The following is a 24,386-nucleotide window of genomic DNA, read 5'->3' as shown; positions in this document are numbered from 1 at the left end:
CCATGCCTTTTTTTATTTAAATTTTAATTTTCAAGTATTGAGGCGTATTATTTTCAACATTGCAGTGTTCGTAGTGAGTCCAAAACCGACCGTGAGAGATATATATAATTATATAATAATAATAATTAGAATAATTATTAGAATTAAATTAAATAACAATAACTAGAATAATCACTTACGACTAAGTTTTTTTTTTTTTTTTTTCTTTTTTTTTTTTTTTCTACATGCTCCATTAATTTTATAATGCACTACATGCTTTATAATTTACATTGTGTGACTTACATTGTTAATTTACCGCATTGTCGACGGCCACTCTCATTTTTCTAAACCAGCGCCCGCCGCCAGTTTCGCGAGCACATCCTCAATAACATTCGCATCCCTATTATGGATCGCCATTTTGAGGCTGTGCTCGAGAATTTGCCTACGGTTAGCCTCCACCGCCCTTCTGACGAAGTAGCCAATTGCGTCGTCCTTGTCGTCGGTGTAATAGACACAGGTGTTAGTGTGTCTAGTCACCGCGTCCACCGCGTGCGAGACACTATCATGGATTCGAAGCCTCTCCGCCCTCGTCTGGATAACAATGACGTTTTTACTCGACTGTCCCTGCGCCTCATGAATGGTCAGGATTCTCGACCCCTCCCCAGCTCCGTATCCCCGACCTATCAACGCCTTCTTCTCCTCTTGCGTGAAAGTCAGGTACAGGGTCCGGTCCTGTTCTGCTGGTATTCGTGAGTCGGTGAATCCTTCCATGCGCAACGAGTGGATGATCGGGCTCGAGCTGTAGATCCCTTCGTTTTGCTGATACGCTATTAGCTCTTTAGGATTCTTTATTTGCCTTATAAAAGATTTTGGCTATGCTATTGACTTTATACTAGGATATGATACTGAGGACGACCGCTCTGGTGTAATGGTACAAGTCTACAGCAGGAATTTCCTGCTCAAAATATGGAGCAGCCCGACTGGGGTAGTACCTCGACCTTACAGAAGATCACAGCTACATAATACTGTTTTCAAGCAGTATTGTGTTCCTGTTGCTGAGTAAGGTGACCAGAGCTCCTGGAGGGATTGGGGATTGGGTCGGCAACGCGCTTGCGATGCTTCTGGTGTTGCAGGTGTCTATAAGCTACGGTAATCGCTTAGCATCGGGTGAGCCTTACGCTTGTTTGACTTGACCTAGTGACATTAAAAAAAAATGGTGCGTGTGCCGTGTTGGCGGCGCGGCGCCTAAACACCGACAGTCGAGTTCGAGTCGCGCTCGGAGTGGATATTTATGTTTATACAAATATTTATTTCCGGTTTGGTTGTTAGTCCTTGTGGGTCTCCCCACCGTGCCTCGGAAAGCACGTTAAGCTGTCGGTCCCGGTTGTTATCATGTACGATAGTTACTCATAGTAGGGAATATATCCACCAACACGCATTGGAGCAGCGTGGTGGATTAAGCTCTGTTCCTTCTCCTACATGAGGAAAGAGGCCTATGCCCAGCAGTGGGATGTTATAGGCTGAAGCGAAGCGTAATGATACTGAGACCTTAATTTAAATAGAGAAAGAGGACTAGCTTAAATACTGAGTTAGTTATAAGCTTAAGCTTTCATTTTGTTCATGTACAGTTTGTCATTTATACAAAATTTCTACTAAAGGCATGCAGAAAGAAACAGTAATAGTTTCCATTACTAAATACAAAATGAATTTATTAACATTTTTTTTTAATTTATGTCACTTCAAACTTAATCTCCATTACGGGGTCTTTTGTTTAACTCCTTTTATATCAATGTAACGCTTTGTCACTTGTAAATGACAGTTAAAAAAAGTATACATATCTTGTTTCAGAAATACGTAAGCGAGCTCACCGTTGTCCGGGATTGCGTGCCGACCTGCAGTGAAAAAGGTACTCATATTTTAAGTAATTACTAGATGCATACAAGTACATCACGTGCAAAATGTTCGACAATCACTGGTGACATCATGTTAAGGCTATAGCCATATGATGAAATACATGTCATTCTTAGTGTGAAGCAAATTCTTGTTATAAAAAAAAAATTACCATTAAAAACCGCAAAACAGCTATCAATCACAAGCATACATGGATTTGAAAAAGAAAGCCATATTTGAGAAAATTCCATATATATAGGTATATATATATATATATATATATATATATATATATATATATATATATATATATATATATATATATATATATATATATATATATATATATATATATATATATGTATATATATATGTAGGCGTATTATGTCATGTATGTATGTATGACACTTCCAATAATGCCTAAGTAGCGCAGATGGTTTATCTAATATCACGTAGAATGGAGAAGACACGAATGAGATTAATCTCCGTTTTGATACGTTCAATTTAATGAAATTTAATAATTGTGTTTGTTTTCAAATAAAATAAAAATAAAAACACCTTCAATTTATGTTTTCAAATAAACGACGAATACTATATGGTTATATGTTCAGTGTTATAGTGAAGCAATCCCTTGATTATGTTCGAGACAAAGGGCGGGTAGAGTAATAATATATAAGGTCGGGATGTTAATTGGCATACGAACTGATACGCTATATAATTCATAGATGGCGCTGTTTCATTAAGGGAAATGGAAAGAGAAAGATTTATTGTATGAGTAGTGAGTGTGTAGTTATAATATAATCTTTTAAGTAGTATAATTAAATTAAAATTTCAGTACCAGGAAACGTGTATTACAAAACTATTTTTAAGTGTAAAATAGGAAGTCAAAGTACGCGTTTTTTTTTTAATTTTTTTAATTATTATCCATGAAGTATTAAAAACTAATCACTGTTACTAATTTTTTTAAGGAACTTATTAAATATATAAATAACAAAAAGTATGCTTAATATAAAATTAAATCTTAGACTTAAAACGTTTTTTTTTCTAAGTTAACGTACCCGTATAAAAATATTTATGAAGTTTTGAGTTTTGAAAATAATATTTTATCTTCGCTTAAACTTCTTCAAATGTATGAAGTGTGATGTAATTCTTTGCTTGCAATTTAAGCCTTGCTTGTTACAAAATTTATGATACAAGTCCATCGAATTCACCATAGGTTTTTCGCTTCAGCTTGTAATATCCCACTTTTGGGTAAAGGCCTCTTTCTGCGTGTAGGAGAAGAATTAGAGGTTAAAAGGTTGGCGAATATAGGTTGTTATATATATATATATATATATACATATAACAACCTAACCAACCCTTTAAGCTCTAATTCTTCATACAAATATGAAATATCGGGGCGTATCGTAGGTGAACTGACTATTACCAGTTTCAGCCAAATAAATTTGGAGATATTTTGCCTAAAATCTGAAGTAGTCTAACTTGGGAAGTACCTCAGCTATATGGGAGAACACAGCTGAATACTGCTCTCAAGCAGCGTTGCGTATTTTACACCTGTAGTGAGTAAGGTAACCAGAATTCTTGAGGATGTACTGTGCTGACAGCAGGGATGAGGTTGGCTATTTACTTACAATACTCTGTTGCAGATATCCATAGAGTACGGTTAGCGCTTACCATCAGGCATACCGTACATTTTTTAACTGCTGCTTAAAAAAGAAAAAAAAGATTCCAATATATAATCCAGTTGCCTAATTATTTCCTTACCTAAATTAATTCAACTAAAGTGGTCACAAGGGAACGTGTTCGCTGTTTGATGATGAGCTCTGGAGACACAATATAGCTCCTTAATGATCATAATAATTTCTACAAGAGCCATTTTTGCCCAAGGGCATATCACACGTGTAAGGGATGAATGTTGTAATAACAATTCATTACGGCAATAGTCCCTGTACTGAGGTAGTAAAAGAGAGTGATAGAATCTTGATGTCGACAATTTAATACCATGTGAAGAATATACCTTTGCTAATAAAATAAAGGCAATTTGTTTTATGCTACACTTAGACTTAATATATTTAGAATAATGTGACAATGTTTTGATTTTAGATAATAAAATGAAAGAATACTCTTTAAAAAGTTTAGCGTTACTTTACAATTTCTGCCTGTATCAGGTACTTGTGTTTATACAAATCGATACATTCAACAAATTCAGACAAAATTTAGGTAATTTTTTAGTTTTCAAGGAAAATAACTCATAGATTATGATCCCAAAATATCATAAAAAATATTGAGACGCTAAAAAATTCAAACAGACTTCTAGAAATAACGAGTTGATACAGTGTTTCTTGGACGTGTCACTGTGCCTCGGAGAGCACGAAAAGCCGTTAATCCTACTTACCTATAATGAACTTCCGATAATAATAACTACTCTTAAAAAGAAAATCATCCTTTACTGATAAAACGCATAATTACATTATAATTTTTCATTAGCTTATTCGACTATCGTCACTCTTGACGTGAAAGGCACATTATTAAGATCATAACGTCTCATTTGAGCAAATCTATCAACGCGTTAGGCTGATGTACATGATTTATGAATACATAAACATTTTATGAGTATTTAATAATGAAATGCGTATTTTTATTTAGGTTTTGCTAACATTATGTAACGCCAAGTACTTAATTAGTAATTTTGTTAGTGTATTATCGTTCAATATATTTGTTAAGCAGTAAAAAGATGTCAAAGAACTTTAGATTTCTGGTTGTTTCTGTAGAAAAATACTACATTTAATCATTAGTGATAAAATTAAAAACGAATAATGTTGTGATTTTTTAAGCACCTGAAATGTCCATATCTCATTTATTTACGACTTTAAGTGTCAAATCATTTATGTTAGATAGAAGTATAAATAAATTACTAAGGTACATCATATGTATGCATGTGTGTATTTGTACGTGTATGTTAGTGTATATGTGTGAGTGTGTGTATGTGTGAGTGTGTGTGGGTTTGTGACATTTTAAACAGCCTTACTTACTCGTCAAAAGGTTGGTGATGAATAAAGCCTTGCTACATTTAGCTCATCTTTTGTTACATGTGAATTGAACTAACTTGCTTACCTTAGGGACAGTCAACCTTACATGTTAAATTTAAATACTTAAAAAAGTTTTACTTCAATATAAAAATTCAACCTGTTAAATAAAAATATAGCATAAAATTTTCCAGTCGCTATGAAGATGCTATTTTTTAATCTCAGACTGCAAAACAACCTGAGACGGAAGCCCGACGCTATTGTTTCGATGCAGTAGTTACATACAACCAAATGTATGTTCACCGCGTTCCGTTTGTTGTCTTAATGTTAGTGTTTATTTTATCTTTTTAATTTAATTAAATATTACATTTACGTGTATTGATAGATTCAATTTCATAATAATAATAATAATAATAATAATAATAAATACTCTTTATTGTACACTACAAAGAAAGGTGACAAAAAGGGATACATACGAAGAAAGATGTACAAAGGCGGTCTTATCGCTAAGAGCGATTTCTTCCAGACAACCTTAGGGTATAGGACAGGGCATATAAAATGAGAAGCGGTAGGGAAGTGTACAAATAGTTGATAAAGAATATATATTATTTCAATTTATTAATTATGTTTCATTTATTTATCTATTAAATGAATGAATGAACACGATAAAATATTTTGAGTACAAAGTAAAAAAAAAATAAGGTTAACATGCGAGACGCTGCGCCATAAACTGAGGTAGGTAGGGCACAGCAGGAAATTTTCTGCTCAAAATTTGGAGCAGCGCGACTGGGGAAGTACCTCGACCTTACACAAGATCACAGCTTAATAGCGCTGCTTTCAAGCAAAGTTATGTTCCTGTGCGGAGTTAAGTGACCAGTTTTCCTATGGGGATTGAGGGTAGCGCCGGCAACGCGCTTATGATACGCTTGTTTGCCGACCGATCGACATAAGATAAAATGTTTTTAAAAAATATATATATATATAAATAAAAGCCGTAAAGAAAAAATAGTGCGTGTGTAACCTTTGATACGCGATTATTTTTACTTATTTCTCATCACAATCAAAATCAAAATAGCTTTATTCAAATAGGCTTAAAATGCACATTTTAATCATTATCTTACAAATTAAAATTTTGATTGTTTTTAAAAGTGAAGTTACCACTAATTCAAAATGTAGATTCTGCAGAGAAGAATTGGCAAGAAATTCTACAGGTAACCTTTTAAAAACTAAAATATTTTTTAATACAAAACTGGTAATACCATTTATGTAATCGTGCGCCGAATAGCTTTAGCTATTAATTTCTTCATGGTACAAACTTTAAATTCAATTATCAAATAAATCAAATTAAAATAATTAATGAAAATAACAAAATATTAAAATAGCATCAAAAAATTGCTGTGTTTACGGCATCTAAGAATATAAGTCCCTCTCTTCCCGTGGGTGTCGTAAGAGGCCACTAAGGGATAACACAGTTCTACTGTCACCTTTTTTTTTAATATCGAACACCAACAGCACATAAGACATTATATGAGTACAAATTGGATATTTCGGCTGGCCATTTACTTACTACTTAATTATTTACTTTAATGATGAGACCATCAAACAATGACAATAAATATACAAAACTTTCGTAGTTTATCCTTTATCTCGTACTAGAGAATATAGCCACCCCCTCTCTTCCCGTGAGTGTCGTAAGAGGCGACTAAGGGATAACACAGTTCCGCTACCACCTTGGAACTTAAAAAGCCGACCGGTGGCGGGATAACCATCCAACTGCTGGCTTTGAAATACACAGGCCGAAGATGGGCAGCAGCGTCTTCGGTGCGACAAAGCCAGCCCTGCGGTCACCAACCCGCCTGCCCAGCGTGGTGACTATGGGCAAAACACATGATCTCACGTTATTTTTGGCGTAAACTTGTGGAGGCCTATGTCCAGCAGTGGACTGTATAGGCTGTAATAATAATGAAAGTCTATTAAATTTAAATTACAAATGAAACAATAATAAATATGCTCAGGTATGTGGACTGTATAGTAAAATTTATTCCGTTCAAATCTGCATGTCTAAGAAGATTCTCCGAAGCGTTGGTTAGCTAGGCGTTGAATAGGATTTCATCCGGATTGTTTAGGAAACGCCTTCAGAGGTAATTGAATATTTTAAACGGATTTACACATATTAGATACTGAATAAGACAATTATAACTTTGCCTTAAGTCTTTAATGTAAATAATTCTCTAATCTTTTTTTTTTTTTAATTATGTAACAGCCTAAAGATACATATTTGAAACATTTCTTTACAAAATTTGTACGGATTCTGTAGACATTCCTACTTCTAAGTTAAGGTTAAGGTATAATACCTACTCCTCTCCTACTACCTCTTCTTATGGGAATAATTGTACATTGTAGTTTCTAAATTGATTGTTGATTTTGCTACCATGACTTGTTACTTTTTTGGAAACGTAGATGATTTTTTTTTAACGTTCGTTGAGTGTTTGTAAAATACACAATTAAAATACACAGGCCGAAGACGGGCAGCAGCGTCGTCGGTGCGACAAAGCCAGTACTGCAGTCACCAACCCGCCTGCCCAGCGTGGTGACTATGGGCAAAACACATGAGTTCACGTTATTTTTGGCGTAAACTCGTGGAGGCCTATGTCCAGCAGTGGACTGTATAGGCTGTAATGATGATGATGAGTGTTTGTAATCATCTAATGAAGAAACACACATCTCTTTTTGATAAGTGATAAATATCAAAATCGGCTTAGAAATTTGTATTTATAAAATTTTAAAAAGAAATCAGTTCAAAATATAGCAAACATAAAAAACAAAACTTAAAATCTCATCTTTGACGACGGTCAAAAACATTACCCGTGTTAAAGTATCATAAATGTAACAAAGGGTAATTTTTAGAAAAATTCAACTCACGACTCGAACACGCTGATCCCGAAAGATGAGATATGTTTCATCTGTATGTTCGTCACGTGTAACCTCGTGAACTCGTGCTAAGATTCGGTGCTGTAAAATTTTCCTACCATCTTTGCTATTGTACAAAGATTTTTCTCTTCAACGTATGTGTTTTTATTATGAAATGACGATTGGCTTTCATTTCGAATCGTAAAATGTATGATTTATATTTTTGGGTATTTTTTTAATATCCGGCTTTATTATCCGGTTGCTTAGACGTGTTCAGAGCAATAATTTAAAGGTATATAGGGGGAAAATATTTGCTCGTTCAAAATGAACTGTAACTATAACAGCCTTTCCCCACCTGTTCCCACCTGGGTAAGTATTATTTTACTAAGAAATTGAAGTGAAGAAACAAGGTACTGTTATGATTGATTGTTACACAACGATTGACGAACTCAATGTATGTGGAAAATATTTAAGAATCGTCACATACTAAATATATATAATTGGGTGTAGAACTGTACAAGACGAATGAAGATGTACAACATCTTGCTAATTAATTACAACTAGACTATGATACATGCTGTGTGGTTACGGCATTAAAGAATATAGCCCTCTGTCTTCCCGTGGGTGTCTTAAAAGGCGACTAAGGGATAACACAGTTCCACTACCACCTTGGAACTTATAAAGTCGACCGATGGCGGGATATCCACCCAACTGCTGGCTTTGAAATACACAGGCCGAAGACGGCCAGCAGCGTCTTCGGTGCGGCAAAGCCAGCCCTGCGGTCACCAACCCGCCTGCCCAGCGTGGTGACTATGGGCAATACACATAAGTTCACGCCATTTTTGGCGCGAACTTGTGGAGGCCTATCTCCAGCAATGGACTGCAATAGGCTGTAGTGATGATGATGATGATGAGACTATAATACAATAAATATGATGAAAAAAATCAAATAAAATTGAATGAAGCGTTCGCTTAAACCGAAAATAAAAATCATCATATCGAAAATTTCGCTCGAGCGGGTACATCGTTCCATAGCTTAATTGGCTAGAGCGCCGACAAGGTCAGTCGGAGACGCGGGTTCGAATCCCGCTGGAGCGGTCAATTTTTGATACGATATTCAAAAATGTTTAGAATTCCTATTGTGTGGGTAACACAAAAATAAAATCGTACATATTGAATGAAGCAGTTTTAATTAATTTCCTAAGCCTTTTACTTCTTTACACATAGAAGAGATATTTGAGCTGTCTCTATATAGCTTCACTGTTATAAGTTAGTAGATAATTCACTGCTCGGAGTAAAAAGCGCTATCAGATGGTTATAATAACTACCTAAACCGATGGATTTACAAGACTCTGTCCTCCGAGGGACAGTGAGAAGACCCATAAGGATATATCCAGAACAAAAATAAATCTTTATGCGAATACAAATATTTGCTTCCAATATAAATTGACATAGTGAACTGTTAGCACGAATCACGGTCGTCTCCATTTATTTCAAGAATCTAACTTGTGTATATGTATGGTGTAGCTTTTATGTACCTAAGTATGATTTCTATTCATAATACATTAATTAATTATATTGAAAATAAATTTTTTAACATTTCTCACTTCCAGTCTCTTTTTGTTCTTATTCCGTATAATTTCATTATGTTTTTTATTCGTCTGATGCTTTTATTATATATATTTGAAAGAAATAATGAGGACTTGACGCTTGATTAAAATAGAAAATTATATAAAAAATATATTTTACTTTATTCAAATAATTTTTAAAGGCACCTGTAAATCGTCATTTTAAAATTAAAAATTTATGTGAATTCGGAATTTATATTCTGCAGAGAAGAATCGGCAACAAACTCCGCAGTTACTCTTTTGAAAATAATATATAAAGTGTGTTTTCATTCCTTATATTATAACTAAACTATCATCTTGGTTTTACTCACTTGGTTTCTTCAATCATAATTGAAAATTTGTAATGTAAAGATTATTTTTTGTTATTAGGTTACGAGGTGCCTGTCAAGTTTTTACCGCTTCTTCTCAGACGAATCTTCATTACAAATTTTGTGGCAGTTTCGGATTTATACAATACATTTCTTTAAGTTAGGTTCAAAGTTCAGTTGAATACTTCTTGAATTTAGTTTTGAAGTAAAACTTTTTACGCGCGCTTGACTTGAGGAGTAATCTGGCGAATGCGTGACGAGAGCGTTACGAAAAGTGTTATCGGGCGAGGCAAATGGAAGTTAAGAGGGAGATATAAGTTAAATGAAGCTAAAAAAGTTTTAATTCAGTCGTGTGGTCTAAAGCATACTTGTTTTTTTTTTAATCTGAGACAATACAACGGCTCTGCACTAAATCAGCCTGTAAACATTCCTCTGTTGGACCAAGAACTTTTCTCCATACAGTAGAAGCTTTGAGGCTTATCTTATCATACTGCTCTACTAGGGGTCCGTGGATGCTATGATACATATAAATGATAAATAAATAAATATTTACACAATACACACACGGTCGTCTGTTCCTAAAGTAAGCAACTTAATGCTTGTGTTATAGGTAACAGCCGACTGGTATAGCTACATTTTTTTTTCGATAAACGTAATTATAAATAACACATATATAAATAAATATTTATATTACACCCAGACTCGGGGTGGGAATCGAACCCATAACCCTCGAAGCAGAAAGCAGGGTCACTACAAACTGCGCCAAAGGGCTAGTCAGTGATGTTGGCAGATCTCCGTCCGGACTTATAATGATATACGCCCAGAACTGAAACAAATATTTTTACTTACGAAAATTCTAATGATTCATAAATAATAATAATATCAGCAATCACGTAGACTATACATTAGACACTGTATAGCCATCATACATGACTATACATTGAAAACTTACTTCACGCATTTCCGTTAGGTACCGACATTTTTTTTCCCACCAAGGTACCCCTCCGCATCGTTTCATAAGGCACTTCATTCCAATATACCTCCAGGTAAATGGCATTTCTGCCAGATAAATAATACTTTTCTTGTATTTAATATAATTTTTCAATATCACAAAATACAAAAGCCCACATGATTCCTATATAACATCCTAATTCAATACAACAAACAATCCGCTCTGACAATACGATATTCAATCATCTGATAGCGCTGTATCATACGGAGCGCAATCCGCCATACGGTCGATTCTAACGAGATCGCCTTTGTATAGGTTTCCTTATTAAACTTTGTTACAAGAAATGTGAAATTATTTACAAATATCTATAGAATTTTTATGTTAAAATATATGAGTTTATTTATTAGTTTCTATTATGCTAGCATGAAACTTGCACTGTTGAATAACGATCTCCTGTCAAAAATGTTTGAGAAAATATATGCTCGATAATATACCTCTCTCTCTTGCTCCGTTCGCCTCGTCCGATCACACTTTTTTCACCATCTAGCTTATGACGTTTTTTACCGGATTTCAATCCCTGAAACAAGTATAAAAATGCACCAATACAAGCTCAGCTACTTACGACCTTTTACGTCATAAAGTTAGTACATATGTATGTAATTGCTACTTAAGACTCTAAGCGGTGAACATCTGAGTGTGACACAGACGGATATTATCAGAATTGTTCCGTTTAATGGGCTTTATGGCGTCCGCAGACTTACACTTGTGATAAACGGTAATCACGTATGCCATAATATGAGCTGTGTAATAGTTTTATAGTTGTTTATTTCTTGATACAAATTTTATATCAAAGTAAATAAGATTAACGTGCTATATCCCACTAGGGATAGCATAGCTAGGGATCCCATAGGCATCTTTCTCCATGTAGGACAATTACTGTAGTTTAACCCACCACGCTGTTCTACTGCAGATCGGCGGATTTCAGTGTCAAACATTATTATTAACCGTCTACAAAACAAGGACGAAGCTCTCAATTCTTCTTCATTCTTTTTAGGGTCCTGTATCGCAAAAGGAAAAAACGGAACCCCTATAGGATAACTTTGTTGTCCGTCTGTCTGTCAAGACCCTTTTTGTCATTAACGCGTTGAGGTATGAAGCTGAAATTCATATTAAGCTGCTGTTAGAAAGACTGCTGTTAGATTAAGGAGCTGTTAAAAAATCAAACGTCTAAGCCAACGCATTCAAAAGATACAACCGTTTATGCTGCCAATTTTCAAAACTCGCAAGGGAATCTACACCTACAGGGTACTTCCCGTGAGTTCAGAATCTTGTTTGGTACGAAGCAACGTCTTATAGCACAGATAAAGGAAAAACTGTGAAAAGCATAAATTTTTAGTTACATCATATGATAAAAATATTTTAAATAATTTTATTTGTACGGAACCGTTGGTGCGCGAGTCAAACTCGCACTTGACCGGTTTTTTCTATATTCGATAAGTACGCCAATTGTTTTTCAGTTAATCTCTTTAATTGTATTTAATTTACTTTGACTACATTTTTTTATTTGTCGATGTAATTTAAGTCGTTTTTTTTATTTGAGAACACTGAATGTAATATTAAGTATATTCCATAACGAATAAGTCTTTAATGATTTAATTAGAACCCCCAACATTACTGATGAAATGAATTGGTGAAAACCTCAAAGCAATATGAGAGAAGGGTCGGGTTTTAATCTAACTGCTCTACTGCGGGTAGACGAATAATTTATCTGGTGGGAACAATGATCATTATCAGGTATGGGTGACTAATTTCTCTACCGTAAGTAACGATCGCTATCAGGTGTTTATGATACCGACCGGGACCGGTACTTTAGGTGCTAATTTGTACTACGGTGATCCCATTGTATTTATTACGATTTGGAGATCGTTCATCAAACGTTAAATCAAATACACCCAATTTATTAAATTTGGGCTAAAATGGATTGTAAGTCAATTTTTTTATTACAATTTGATCTTTAAATTATCGTATTTAATTTTTATGTTATTTTTTTTTCATTTATCATTTTTTTTTGTTTTCTAATTTATTTTATTTTCTTTTCTGGTGTACAATAAAAATATTTTATTTCTCATCATTACAGTTTATCTAAAAAATGTTATATCATATTATGGATGTTGCATTTACAAAAATGTATATTTATCTATATTTAGTAGAAAGTTTACATAGAAGCATGCATTTGGTTTATTAAAAAGGCTTTTACGAGGACTTTCGAAAACATTTTACTAGTTACGTACAACTGCAAACTAGCTGGTAAAGTGAAATGTAGCGAGCTTGCAATAACGCGGCACTCTTACATCACTATGACATATATACTTTTTAAAAACATGCCGTTATATGCATCCCCTAAAGTTTATTGACTTTTTATGATCACTAAGCACGTTAAAATCATAGTATCGATTATTATTATAGTAATTTTTTACCTTAAAGCAATCGAAATTTTCTAAAACTGTAATTACTACTCAGCTCCTATAAAAATGGGTGTTATAAATTGCGTGATGTTATATAGCCTAAATTTCACAATAATAATTAAGCTTTTAAAATTAAAACTCATTTCCTTAAAATGCCAAAATCAAAAAAGAAACGTGAGATCACAATTTTTAGCTTAAGAATTGCGGTACATATTTTCTTCAAAATGTTTAAAGAGGAGATTTGGACATATGAATATAACATAAAGTTATATAAAACATGTGGTAATTACGGCGAAACGTGCCAACGCGTTTTCAACATAAACTTCCTTGAGATATGAAAATTAAAATTTTAGTCTACGCTTAGGAGATGTTTTAAATTTTATATTTTGAACTCAAATACACTTTTAAAGAGATACTTCTAACTGCGGACATTTAAAGGTCGTGATTTAGTATTTCTTTACTTTAATGTTAGTAAAAATATATTTTTTAGTGGTTTATCCTTTTTAAAATTAAAGATAAAATATACATTTAAAATGCAAAATATCATTTCATTTTTTTTCCTTCGTATATAGAATACTAACAATAGTATGTTTGACATTTTGGGTATTAACCTTGGTTAGTAGTTAACCATAAAAAAAATCTATCACTTCAGCCAGTAATATCTCACTGCTGGGCACAGGCCTCTTTACCCATATAAGAGAAAGATCATAGCTTAGTCTACCACGCTGCTCCAACGCGGGTTTACGGATATATTCCCTACTATGAGTAACGTTCGATAGCAGATGTACATGATAACAACTGGGACCGATGGCTTAACGTGCTGTCCGAAGCACGGTGGGGAGACTCACAAGGATTGCATAAACACCCAGATCACGGCAAACATCTGTATGGCCATTACAAATGTTTGTCATGTGCGGCGATCGAACCCGCACTCGCCAGAGCAACATCCACCAGTGCTGTGACCGTCGGGCCAACGCGTCAAAAATCTAATGTCCCTATAATTATTAATACTTTTTTTAATAATTAAAGGGACATTAGATTTAAGTGGGACTACATTTATAACCCTCTCCACCATCTGTGGTTAACTCTTTAATTTTGTATTATTGGGTAGTGCTGTGTGGCTACGGCACTAAAGAATTTAGCCACCCCCTCTCTTCCCGTGGGTGTCGTAAGAGGCGACTAAGGGATAACAAGGTTCCACAACCACCTTGGAACTTAAGAAGCCGACCGATGGCGGGATAACCATCCAACTGCTGGCTTTGAAATACACAGGCCAAAGACGGGCAGCAGCGTCTTCGGTGCGACAAAGCCAGTACTGCGGTCACCAACCCGCCTGCCTAGCGTGGTGACTATGGGTAAAACACATGAGTTCACGTTATTTTTGGCGTAAACTTGTGGAGGCCTATGTCCAGCAGTGGACTGTGATAGGCTGAAATGATGATGATGATGATGATGGGTAGTGCTTGGTACATTTTTTTATGCAACTAGGTCGGCAAACAAGCGTAAGGCTCATCTGATGGAGAGTGATTACAGTAGCTTATAGATGCCTGGAACATAAGAAGTATCGCAAGCGCGTTGTCAACCTTACTCCCAGTCCGCCCCAGGAGATCCCGTCACATTACTCACCACATGAACACAACACTGCTCGAAAGTCAAATACCTTATCTCTCAGTTGAAATTGTTAATTCGAATATAATTTATATTTAATAATAATATAATTTATATTTTACTAATTTCAGAAGAATTTTAAGAAATTGTTCACAAGCAGTATTGTGTTCCTGTTGGTGAGTAAGGTGACCAGAGCTCCTGGGGGATTGGGGATTGGGTCGGCAACGCGCTTGCGATGCTTCTGGTGTTGCAGGCGTCTATAAGCTACGGTAATCTCTTACCATCAGGTGAGCCGAACGCTTGTTTGCTGAACTAGTGAAAAAAAAAAAAAAAAAAAAAAAACCGGGTAAATATTCAAAGTCGTATCAAAAATTGACCGCTCCAGCGGGATTCGAACTTTTACTTTCGGTTTAAGCGAACCGTGGCTTAAACCGAAAGTAAAAATCATCATATCAAAAGTTTCGCTCTGGCGAGTATATCGTTCCATAGCTTAATTGGCTAGAGCGTCGACACGGTATGTCGAAGACGCGGGTTCGAATCCCGCTGGAGCGGTCAATTTTTGATATGATATTCAAAAATGTTTAGAATTCCTAATTGTGGGTAACACAAAAATAAAAAAATCGTACATATTCAAAGTCGATTAAAATTATTAACAATTGTACTTAATCATAGCGAGTGAACCTATTACGTTGCTTCGTTCAAATTTATAGCATGGCCGGTCAGTTTTAATATTAAAATGATGGCACGTAGCTCGCCGGGCAGCTGTTTTATCACTGGATACTTGAATAATTAATATTTGTTCCGTAAAATAGCGTATCTCGTAAACATGTTTGCTTTGAAAATCAAGAATATCGCAGTAAACAATTATAAAATGTGTTGTGATAGGGTTTTCTTTTAATAAATGGTATTGTTAATATCGTTTGGTATACTTGTGTTTACTTTCGTAATTATTTAAAGATTGATTTTTACCATACCATAGCCACCTGCCCTCTGCTAGTTTTTGGTCCATGGGGGTCCAAGGACCAAAGACTCCTATCACTCACAGGAACCAGGCGAGTGGCGTTCCCCCATCCGCCACCCGGGGGACGCGCCCAGTAGGAGATCCAGCAACTTCCCCTGGGATACCATAGGAACCTGACATAACAGAACAATAACTTAACTGTAATCATTTGTAAGGATAACTTCTTTAGATAGGCTACTCCAGATAATGACCATGTTTCGTGCTGTACCCTATCTCAATGAATACTTTAGAGCAGTGTGATATAATCATTACATAACATTTTTTATATATTAAGAGGACACAGGCTGGTCATCTGTGTCACAGGACCGATGACCGTTGGAGTAGACGGGTGGAGACTGCGTCTTGGCAAACGCAGTGTAGGACGTCCTCCGGCCCGTTGGACTGACGATCTACGTAAGATCTACGTAAGATTGCCGGTGTAGGCTGGATGAGGATTGCGGAGAATCGGGATGTCTGGCGCGAACTTGGGGAGGTCTATGTCCACCAGTGGACTGCCGTAGGTTGAACTGATGATGATGATGAAGATGAGGATATTTTCATCCAACATCTCACTTTAGAAAAATTTTCTGTTTCAATTCAGTTCATTTGTGAGCCATTTAAAATCGAGCAACGTTTCAGAATTTCAGCCAATATTTCAGTGTGATTTCGTGTTTGATTTTTGACTCGTTGTTGTTCATTAGCGGTTTATATTCCCAAGTCGAACATACTATTGCGTTTAGAGAGTCGAACGAATAATTCGACTGATAATGCCATGGAACTTGAATAGACAAATCGATGCGTAAAATTATATGTAATCAGTACTAATACTTTTAATTTGGATATTATTCTAAAATATTATACAATACTTTAAATGACTAACGTTCAACTTAATTTCTATATTTTATACTACCCACTTAAAAAGTGTACAATAAGTTAAAAATAAATAAATCGCTATCGCCATATTGACAAATTCAACAATTTTCTCTTAAGATTAAAAAAAAGTGCAAATTGTTCTTCGTCTAAATTTTCCGGTACACTTTAAATTTGTTCTTAACTTTCTGAATATGTAACTTTTCTATTATCCTGCAGCTGAATTTCTTTTCTATTGTGCATTTTATAGACTGATTACATTAAGGAAAAAACCGAAAAAAAAAATTATTTCGTGAGTCAATATAAAATTAGAAGTCTATGTGATCGATATTCGTCGAATGTAAATTACGCCATAAAATAAATTAGATTACCAAACACAAATGTACGATAAACGTCGAATGGTGCGAGATAAATAAAACCGCATTTGAACGATTCGATCAACATAAAACTGCTGTTAGCCGTGCTCCAGGAACTTTATGTTCTAAATCGTTATATAACGGACTGCGGTTTAGTTTACGGTTGAATGTATTATATAGTTTTATAGTCCAGCTGGTACAGGGGATATAAAACGCTTTTCGCTTTTGGCTATCCTGCTCGAAATATGGAAAAAATCGTGAACAATGCTCTCAAATAGTCTTGTGTTCCCGTGGAGAGTAAATTGGTCAGACCTCTCGGGTAGAGCCGGCATTCGTCGTTGTGATTCTGCTTGCGAGCGTCTATAAGTTACGGTAACCGCTTACCATCATGTGAGCTGTAAGGAAGTTCGACGACCTAGTCGTATGTAAAATAAAAAAAAAAAAGAAATTTGTGGGTAGGTGCGTTACCTAATTTTTTGGCGGTTATATTTATTTAAAAATTTACTCTATTATCTCTGATCGAAAAAGCATTTGCGTACAAATTGCATATTTAAGAGAGAGAAAAAAATAAACATATGTGTGCGTGTGTGTGTACATTAACGTAAATTACAAGATACGCCAGAACAGAGTTATTAGTAAAAACATTAAATCTCGTTGGATATACACTCATACACACACACGCACACACATACACACATATATATCTACATACATATACAAAATAGACACCGAGCCATCCTTTTGATGTCGTGAATGATATAATTATATAAAGTATATACAGTTCACAATTAATTACGAACTCATTATAACATTAAAGCCAAGTTCTGACATAATACCTAAGCTGACAATATTCAAAGATTTCTGCTAACAGATATTTTTCATTCTTTAATGAGTACATGCAATCAAATTCATATTAGCAGTTCACTTTCGCGTTGAAATGAATCAACGGAAGGCTCGGAAAGGCAATATCGCTCGTTGTATAATTGTTCGTTTTGAATCGAGTCCAGATCAATGAGTGTACTTATAGACAACTAACGTTTCGACCCGACTATGCATGTATAAAAGTAGATATTTTACTATACATCAGCCTATCGCAGTCCACTGCTGGACATAGGCCGCCACGAGTTCGCACCGAAAATGGCGTGAACACGTGTGTTTTGCTCATAGTCACCACGTTGGCAAGGCAGGCTGGTGACCGCAGGGCTAGCTTTGTCGCACCGATGACGCTGCTGCCCATCTTCGGCTGTGTATTTCAAAGCCAAAAGTTGGATGGTTATCCTGCCATCGGTCGGCTTTTTAAGTTCCAAGGTGGTAGTGGAACTGTGTTATCCCTTAGTTGCCTCTTACGACACCGACGGGAAGAGAAGGGGTGGCTAAATTCTAGACTGCCGTAATCACACAGCCTATTATATATATATTTTATTGAGGTAGGGTGACAAACAGGGTACAGCAGGAAATATTCTGCTAAAAATCAGGCGGAGTCTGCCTGAGGAAGTACCTCAACCTCGCAGAATATCAAAGCTAAATAATATTGCTCAATATCTTGATGATCCTTTGTTCTGTATCTAACAGCTGTTGTGTCATATGGCCTAAGGTTACGTGAAAGAGACGCCTTTGTGCATCTTTCTTTTGTGCTACTAATTGACGTACAACTACGAATATTGCTATTATTTTGATACCAACTTAATAAAAAAAAGCATTTTTTATTTGAATTTAATAATACATGTTTATACTAATATTATAAAGCTGAAAAGTTTGTTTGTTCAAATGCACTATTCTCAGGAAGTACTAATTCAAATTAAAAAAATATATTTTAATGTTGGATAGCCTATTTACCAAGAAAGGCTTTTTTCCCTTTTCCTCGAATTAACCCTTAAATGCATATTGTTGCCAAAAGTCTACATACTACTTTTGTACTTTTAAAAAGTGACACATGTGACCAGTGTTTCAGAACGACTGTTTATATCATAGCTAATATCATAATGGTAAAAAAAAAAAATAGAAGAGGGTCGTTAGAAATTAAAATTTGCGCACAATTTGACATAACGAAAGTGAATGTTGGGAAAAGTTGATTGTTTGATAATTGGTGACTTTTGAATTGAGATTTAGCGGAATATATTGGTCAAAAAGTGTTACAAAAATAAGAAATATATTTGACGTAAGGTAAGAAACGACTATTATAGCGTTTTTTTTGGCAATTTATCCTGAATATGTCTCAAGCTTGATTTTTATGTATGTTGCCAAATGTCTACATCATGCGTTTATTGTATTTTGCTTATTTGGGTATAGTTTTGGTATTTTGCTTATTTCGCTTTTCTCTTCAGCATGTCTGGCTCGCTGGCAGAAAAGGAAATTGAGGCAGCTCTTGCTGCTTTAAATGATGGTGAGCTCTCCGAAGATGGTGAAGATTTCGATGATGATAATATCGATTATTATTCAAACGTAGGAGACTTATTACATCAACTAGAAAATCAACCCTTGGACAATAACGAAGACCCTCCCATAGTCTATGAAGAGGAGCACTTGTCAGGTGGTGCATCCATGGCGGAACCTGTGGCGGGAACCTCGTCTCAAATAAGTACAGGTAATACTGGAGTTGCAGCTTGGAGGTCACGAAGCCGGGCGCTTATTTGGAAAAAAAGAAATTTACCATGGAGCGATGATCGTATTGCTTTTTTAGGGCATTCGGATCTACCCACTGAAATATGTGACCTGGAGGAACCATTTCAATTCTTTAGCTTGTTTATAAACGAGGACATTGTTTGTAATATTATGAACGAAACAAATTTATATATAACTCAAAAAGGCTTTAGTTCTAGTACTAGTAGTTTCGTCACTTCCATTGAAATTCGCCAATTTCTAGGTATAATTATATTTATGTCGGTATATCATTACCCTAACGTGAGGGCATATTGGTCAAAGTATGGTTTTACACATATTATGCAGACAATGACGTTGAACCGCTTTGAAAAGATAAGGTCGGTAATTCATTTTAACAATAATGAAAATCACAAGCCAATTGGACATCCTCAGCATGATCGCCTGCACAAGATTAGGCCTATTATAGAGCATTTCAACACCAAATTCATAAATGTTGCTCCACTAGAACAGAGGCTTTCGCTTGATGAGCAAATGTGTGCTTCAAAAATCGGCCATTTTATGAAGCAATATCTGCCGAATAAACCCCACAAGTGGGGTTTCAAGCTTTTTGTGCTGGGCTCTTTATCTGGCTATGCGTATAATTTTGAGATATACTCTGGTAAACAAGATAATTGCATGTCACCCGATGAACCAGATCTAGGGGCTGTAGGAAATACGGTCATACGGTTGTGTCGTCCAATTCCTCGAAGAATCAATCACATAATCTACTTCGACAATTTTTACACGTCAATTCCGTTACTTTACTACTTGGAAAGTCAGGGTATTTATGCATTAGGTACGATTCAAAGAAACCGCCTTGGCAAAAATTGTAAACTACCCACACAAAAGGAATTTATGAAGGATTCTATACCTCGGGGTACGTACGAAGAACAAGTGGCCGATTACGAAGGTGTAGACATATCAGTCACTTGTTGGAAGGACAACAAGATGGTGACTTTAGCGTCTACCTACGTCGGTGCTGAGCCCGCAGGCACAGTAAACAGATATGACAAAAAAGACAAAAAGGAAATCACCATACCATGCCCCAAAATCATAAAGGACTATAATGCCCATATGGGAGGAGTAGACCTCATGGACAGTTTCCTAGGAAGGTACAGGATCAGAATAAAAAGTCGGAAATGGTACCTTCGGCTTTTTTATCACATGATAGACATGGCGGTTATAAATTCTTGGGTGTTGTATAAGAAAGCTCATATAAATAAAGGGACAAAAAAAATTATGAACCTTGGAGAATTTAGGTCAGACTTAGCAGACACATTATGTAAGTATAAAAAGTCTGTCGAAAATAAAAGAGGAAGACCATCCAGTAGCAGTTTAGAAAGAGAATTTGATGCAAAAAAGCACCGAGGACCTATGAAGCCTGTTCCACCTAAAGACGTTAGAACTGATGGGGTGGACCATAATGAGAAACGGTGTAATACAAAAAATAGGTGCAAATTACCAGGTTGCAAGGGGTTTTCACGCACAGAATGTACCAAGTGTCAGGTGGCCCTTTGCCATACAAAGGAAAGAAATTGTTTTGCTGCGTTTCATACATAAATAACCCCTTGGGTCATAAGATCCATAGGGTTATTTATGTATGAACAAGACTTTTCATCACCTACCTAGACGCATAATGTTGCCAAAAGTCTACATACTGTTTTTTTCAAAAATATACTTTTTATTAATATCAAGATTTTTTTTTATTATTTTTCCATTTATCTGTGACTCAAAATCTATACTTAAATATTTATTTCATAACTAAATAAAAAATCATGCATTTAAGGGTTAACGCGTGTAAAACCGCGGGGAGAACTAGTTGTTGATAGAGATAAGCGTGAGTTTAGTTTCGTTGTATTTCATCCAAGACAAAACTAAATTTATGATATTTGAAAGTTTTTCAAAGAGAAGAAAATTAAAGACTAACTGGTGGGTTTCCTGGCGATTTCTGTTTATTTATTTATTTAATAAGAACCATCTTTCATAATATCGGTTTGTAAACCGTATTTGTAATGTTTTGATCTTTTTATTGTGAACAATAAAATATATTTTCTTTCTTTCTTTCTTTCAACAGAATTATATGTTAAAAATTACAATGAGTTATATGTCTAGGTATTAAATACACATATAAAAAAGCAGTAAAGACAATATATGCACTATAGACAAGCAAGTCGTGTGATTATTATAAAAATGCTTGAACACTAAGTGCATAAGAAAAAAAAATAGATGGAAATTCATACTAGCTTTAATTGAGGAATAAATTAAATATACATATATTCTAAATCAAATTTACACTAACGATATCTAGTTTAATAAATAATAATATAATTAGAATTTTACAAAAGAAAAATACCGACTTCAATTACATCGACATGTAATACAACGTAAGTAGACGAAAAATTAGTCAAGTAAATACGCATTATCAAAGATTACTCCAATAGTTGTAATTAGGTCTCGATGAAATTTAAATATGACCACATGATAAATATCAGCTTCCGATTGATTTAAAAATCATCAAAATCGGTACATCTAGTAAAAAGTAATGCAGTATAAAACAACGTAGGTCGACGAAAAAATGGTCAAGTCAAACGCATTATTAGATATAACTCGAAAAGTAGTTGTTAAATCTCAAACAAATTTAAATGGGACCAAATGACACACACCACCTTTCGATTAGAAAAAAAAATATGTCTAAAACGGTCCACCCAGTCAAAAGTTCTGAAAGTTACATAAATAAAAAAAAATACAGTCGAATTGAGAACCTCTTCCTTTTTTGGAAGTCGATTAAAAAGTGATAAGTTAAAAGTTAAAAATCTTTCGAAGTCTAAATGAATAAATTAATCTTTAATTGATTTGTTAATTGAGTAAAGTGGTCAGACATAAATATATTAATGACATTATAATTTGTAAGTTGTTGTCAAAGTTTTGAAGCCTAATTGATTAAATAAACTTTTGACTTTGTTTTTTGATTTTAAAAATTCAATAATACAGTGATAAAAGTATTAAAATTCTAATTAATCCACAATTGTTGTTCACAGAATGGTGGGGTGCGCGCACGTTTTGCTGTGACACTGACGAGTGTAATGGCGCTATCATACGGAGTCCAGTAATCGCGCTGATCACCACAGCGATCGTAATTGCGTTTGCGCGCTGACCGCACTAGTAACGTATTATATTTATTTATGTTACGTGTTCTATTTTACATTTAATTTGACCTCTAGACGCATTTAAATTAGACAAAATTGAAACATGAAGTTCTCGATTATGCGAACGATTTCATTAACGCACGTTATGTCTTTCAAATGTAATGTTAAGTAAATCACGAAGTACAATATCTAACGAATATTCTAATTGATAAAACTTTAATTTTAATAGATTCGTCTAATCCTTAGATTAACACAATTTTATATAAATTCATTATTTAGCATGTAACGTAGTTATAGATATTTAGTGAATAACATGCAGATCGATATATAAATGGTTCAATATTAGTTAGACATATTTATTGCATATATTTTATGTACTTAATTGTAACATATTATAATTATGTTTGATATGTATATTTAAGTTATATTTTTAGCATATGGTTTTAACACGAAAAACTTTAAAGATTTTTCCACTACTAAATAAATACTAACGCTATCACATTTTCAAAATTTTTTAAACCAATAAATCAGTAAATATATGCCTCGTTTATTTAAGCTCACTGTAAATTCGATACATTATTACTGTTTATCCTTTGAACGAAAACTCGATACTCTACAGTCTACGCGACAAGATTAAATATCGCTCTATTTCTTGAAAGTTTCGTCGGCATCCTAAAAAACGCGCGTTTTATGGACGTATGAAAAATATTTATTTATTGACTAGCTGACCCGGCGAACTTCGTATCGCTTAACAGTCGATTCTTTAATTTTATTATTTTTTTTTTTAGAATTTTTCTCTCCGTAAGAACCATCCTCGTACTTCAAGGAATATTTTAAAAAAGGAATTAGCGAAATCGGTCCAACCGTTCTCGAGTTTTGCGCTTAGCAACACATTCAGCGACTCATTTTTATATTATAGATTAATATGATTATATTTAAAATCACCTTTGAGAGTGTAGTGAGTATTTCAATATATAACTTCTAAGACTTGAAGCATGTTATAAAGGTATTTCAGAATTTGGTTTATTATTATCAAAGATATAAAGATACACTTCTGTATTATTCTTATTAAATCAACAAAATCATTATAAAGAATCCCATCTCGTATTTATGTGGAGCAAATGATGCTGAAATGAGTTTCGATTTTTCGAGTGCTCCTCGAGTGAAAACCTCTTGATGTGAGCGTAACTGTATAAATTTAAATAATATGAAGATTTTTCTGAGATCATAATTATGTTCTGTGTTGACAAAAATGTGTTTATAGTAAAGCGTTATTGTTTGATTATAGTCAAAATATTATTATATATGTTATGATCATCCATAATAATTATAATATCAAGATATTTTTTTTACCCTATAATTTCATTGTATTTGAACTGAACAAAACCGCAAATACAATAATTAACATTATTTCGTTATGTAAAAATGTTATGTTATAAATTACGCCTTTTATATATACTTTTTTTGATTTCAGAAAATAATAAGAAAGTTTTAACACTGCAATTTAATTTCGACAATTTGTAACATTGTGAAAATAAATCAACCAAAGAAAACCCTTAGCCCTCCTGGGAAGGGTAAGCCTCGGCAACGCGTTTGCAATGCTTCTGT

At 34.5% G+C, this 24,386-nt stretch overlaps 1 protein-coding gene across 1 annotated transcript in view; it reads left to right on the top strand.

The window, feature by feature from the left end:
• Positions 1–22,786, top strand: part of LOC123665136 — a 53,703-nt gene extending 30,917 nt beyond the window's left edge. Inside the window, exons 3-4 of the mRNA XM_045599481.1 lie at positions 1,828–1,885; positions 22,671–22,786. Of these exons, the coding sequence (XP_045455437.1) occupies positions 1,828–1,885; positions 22,671–22,786 (174 nt within the window). The remainder of the gene's footprint in view (positions 1–1,827; positions 1,886–22,670) is intronic.
• The last annotated feature ends 1,600 nt before the right edge of the window (positions 22,787–24,386 follow it).

This window comes from Melitaea cinxia, chromosome 23, assembly GCF_905220565.1.
Source record: "Melitaea cinxia chromosome 23, ilMelCinx1.1, whole genome shotgun sequence".
Classification (NCBI taxonomy): Eukaryota; Metazoa; Arthropoda; class Insecta; order Lepidoptera; family Nymphalidae; genus Melitaea; species Melitaea cinxia.
Note: the sequence above shows the minus strand (reverse complement) of the source record. Positions and strands in the feature narration are given on the sequence as shown.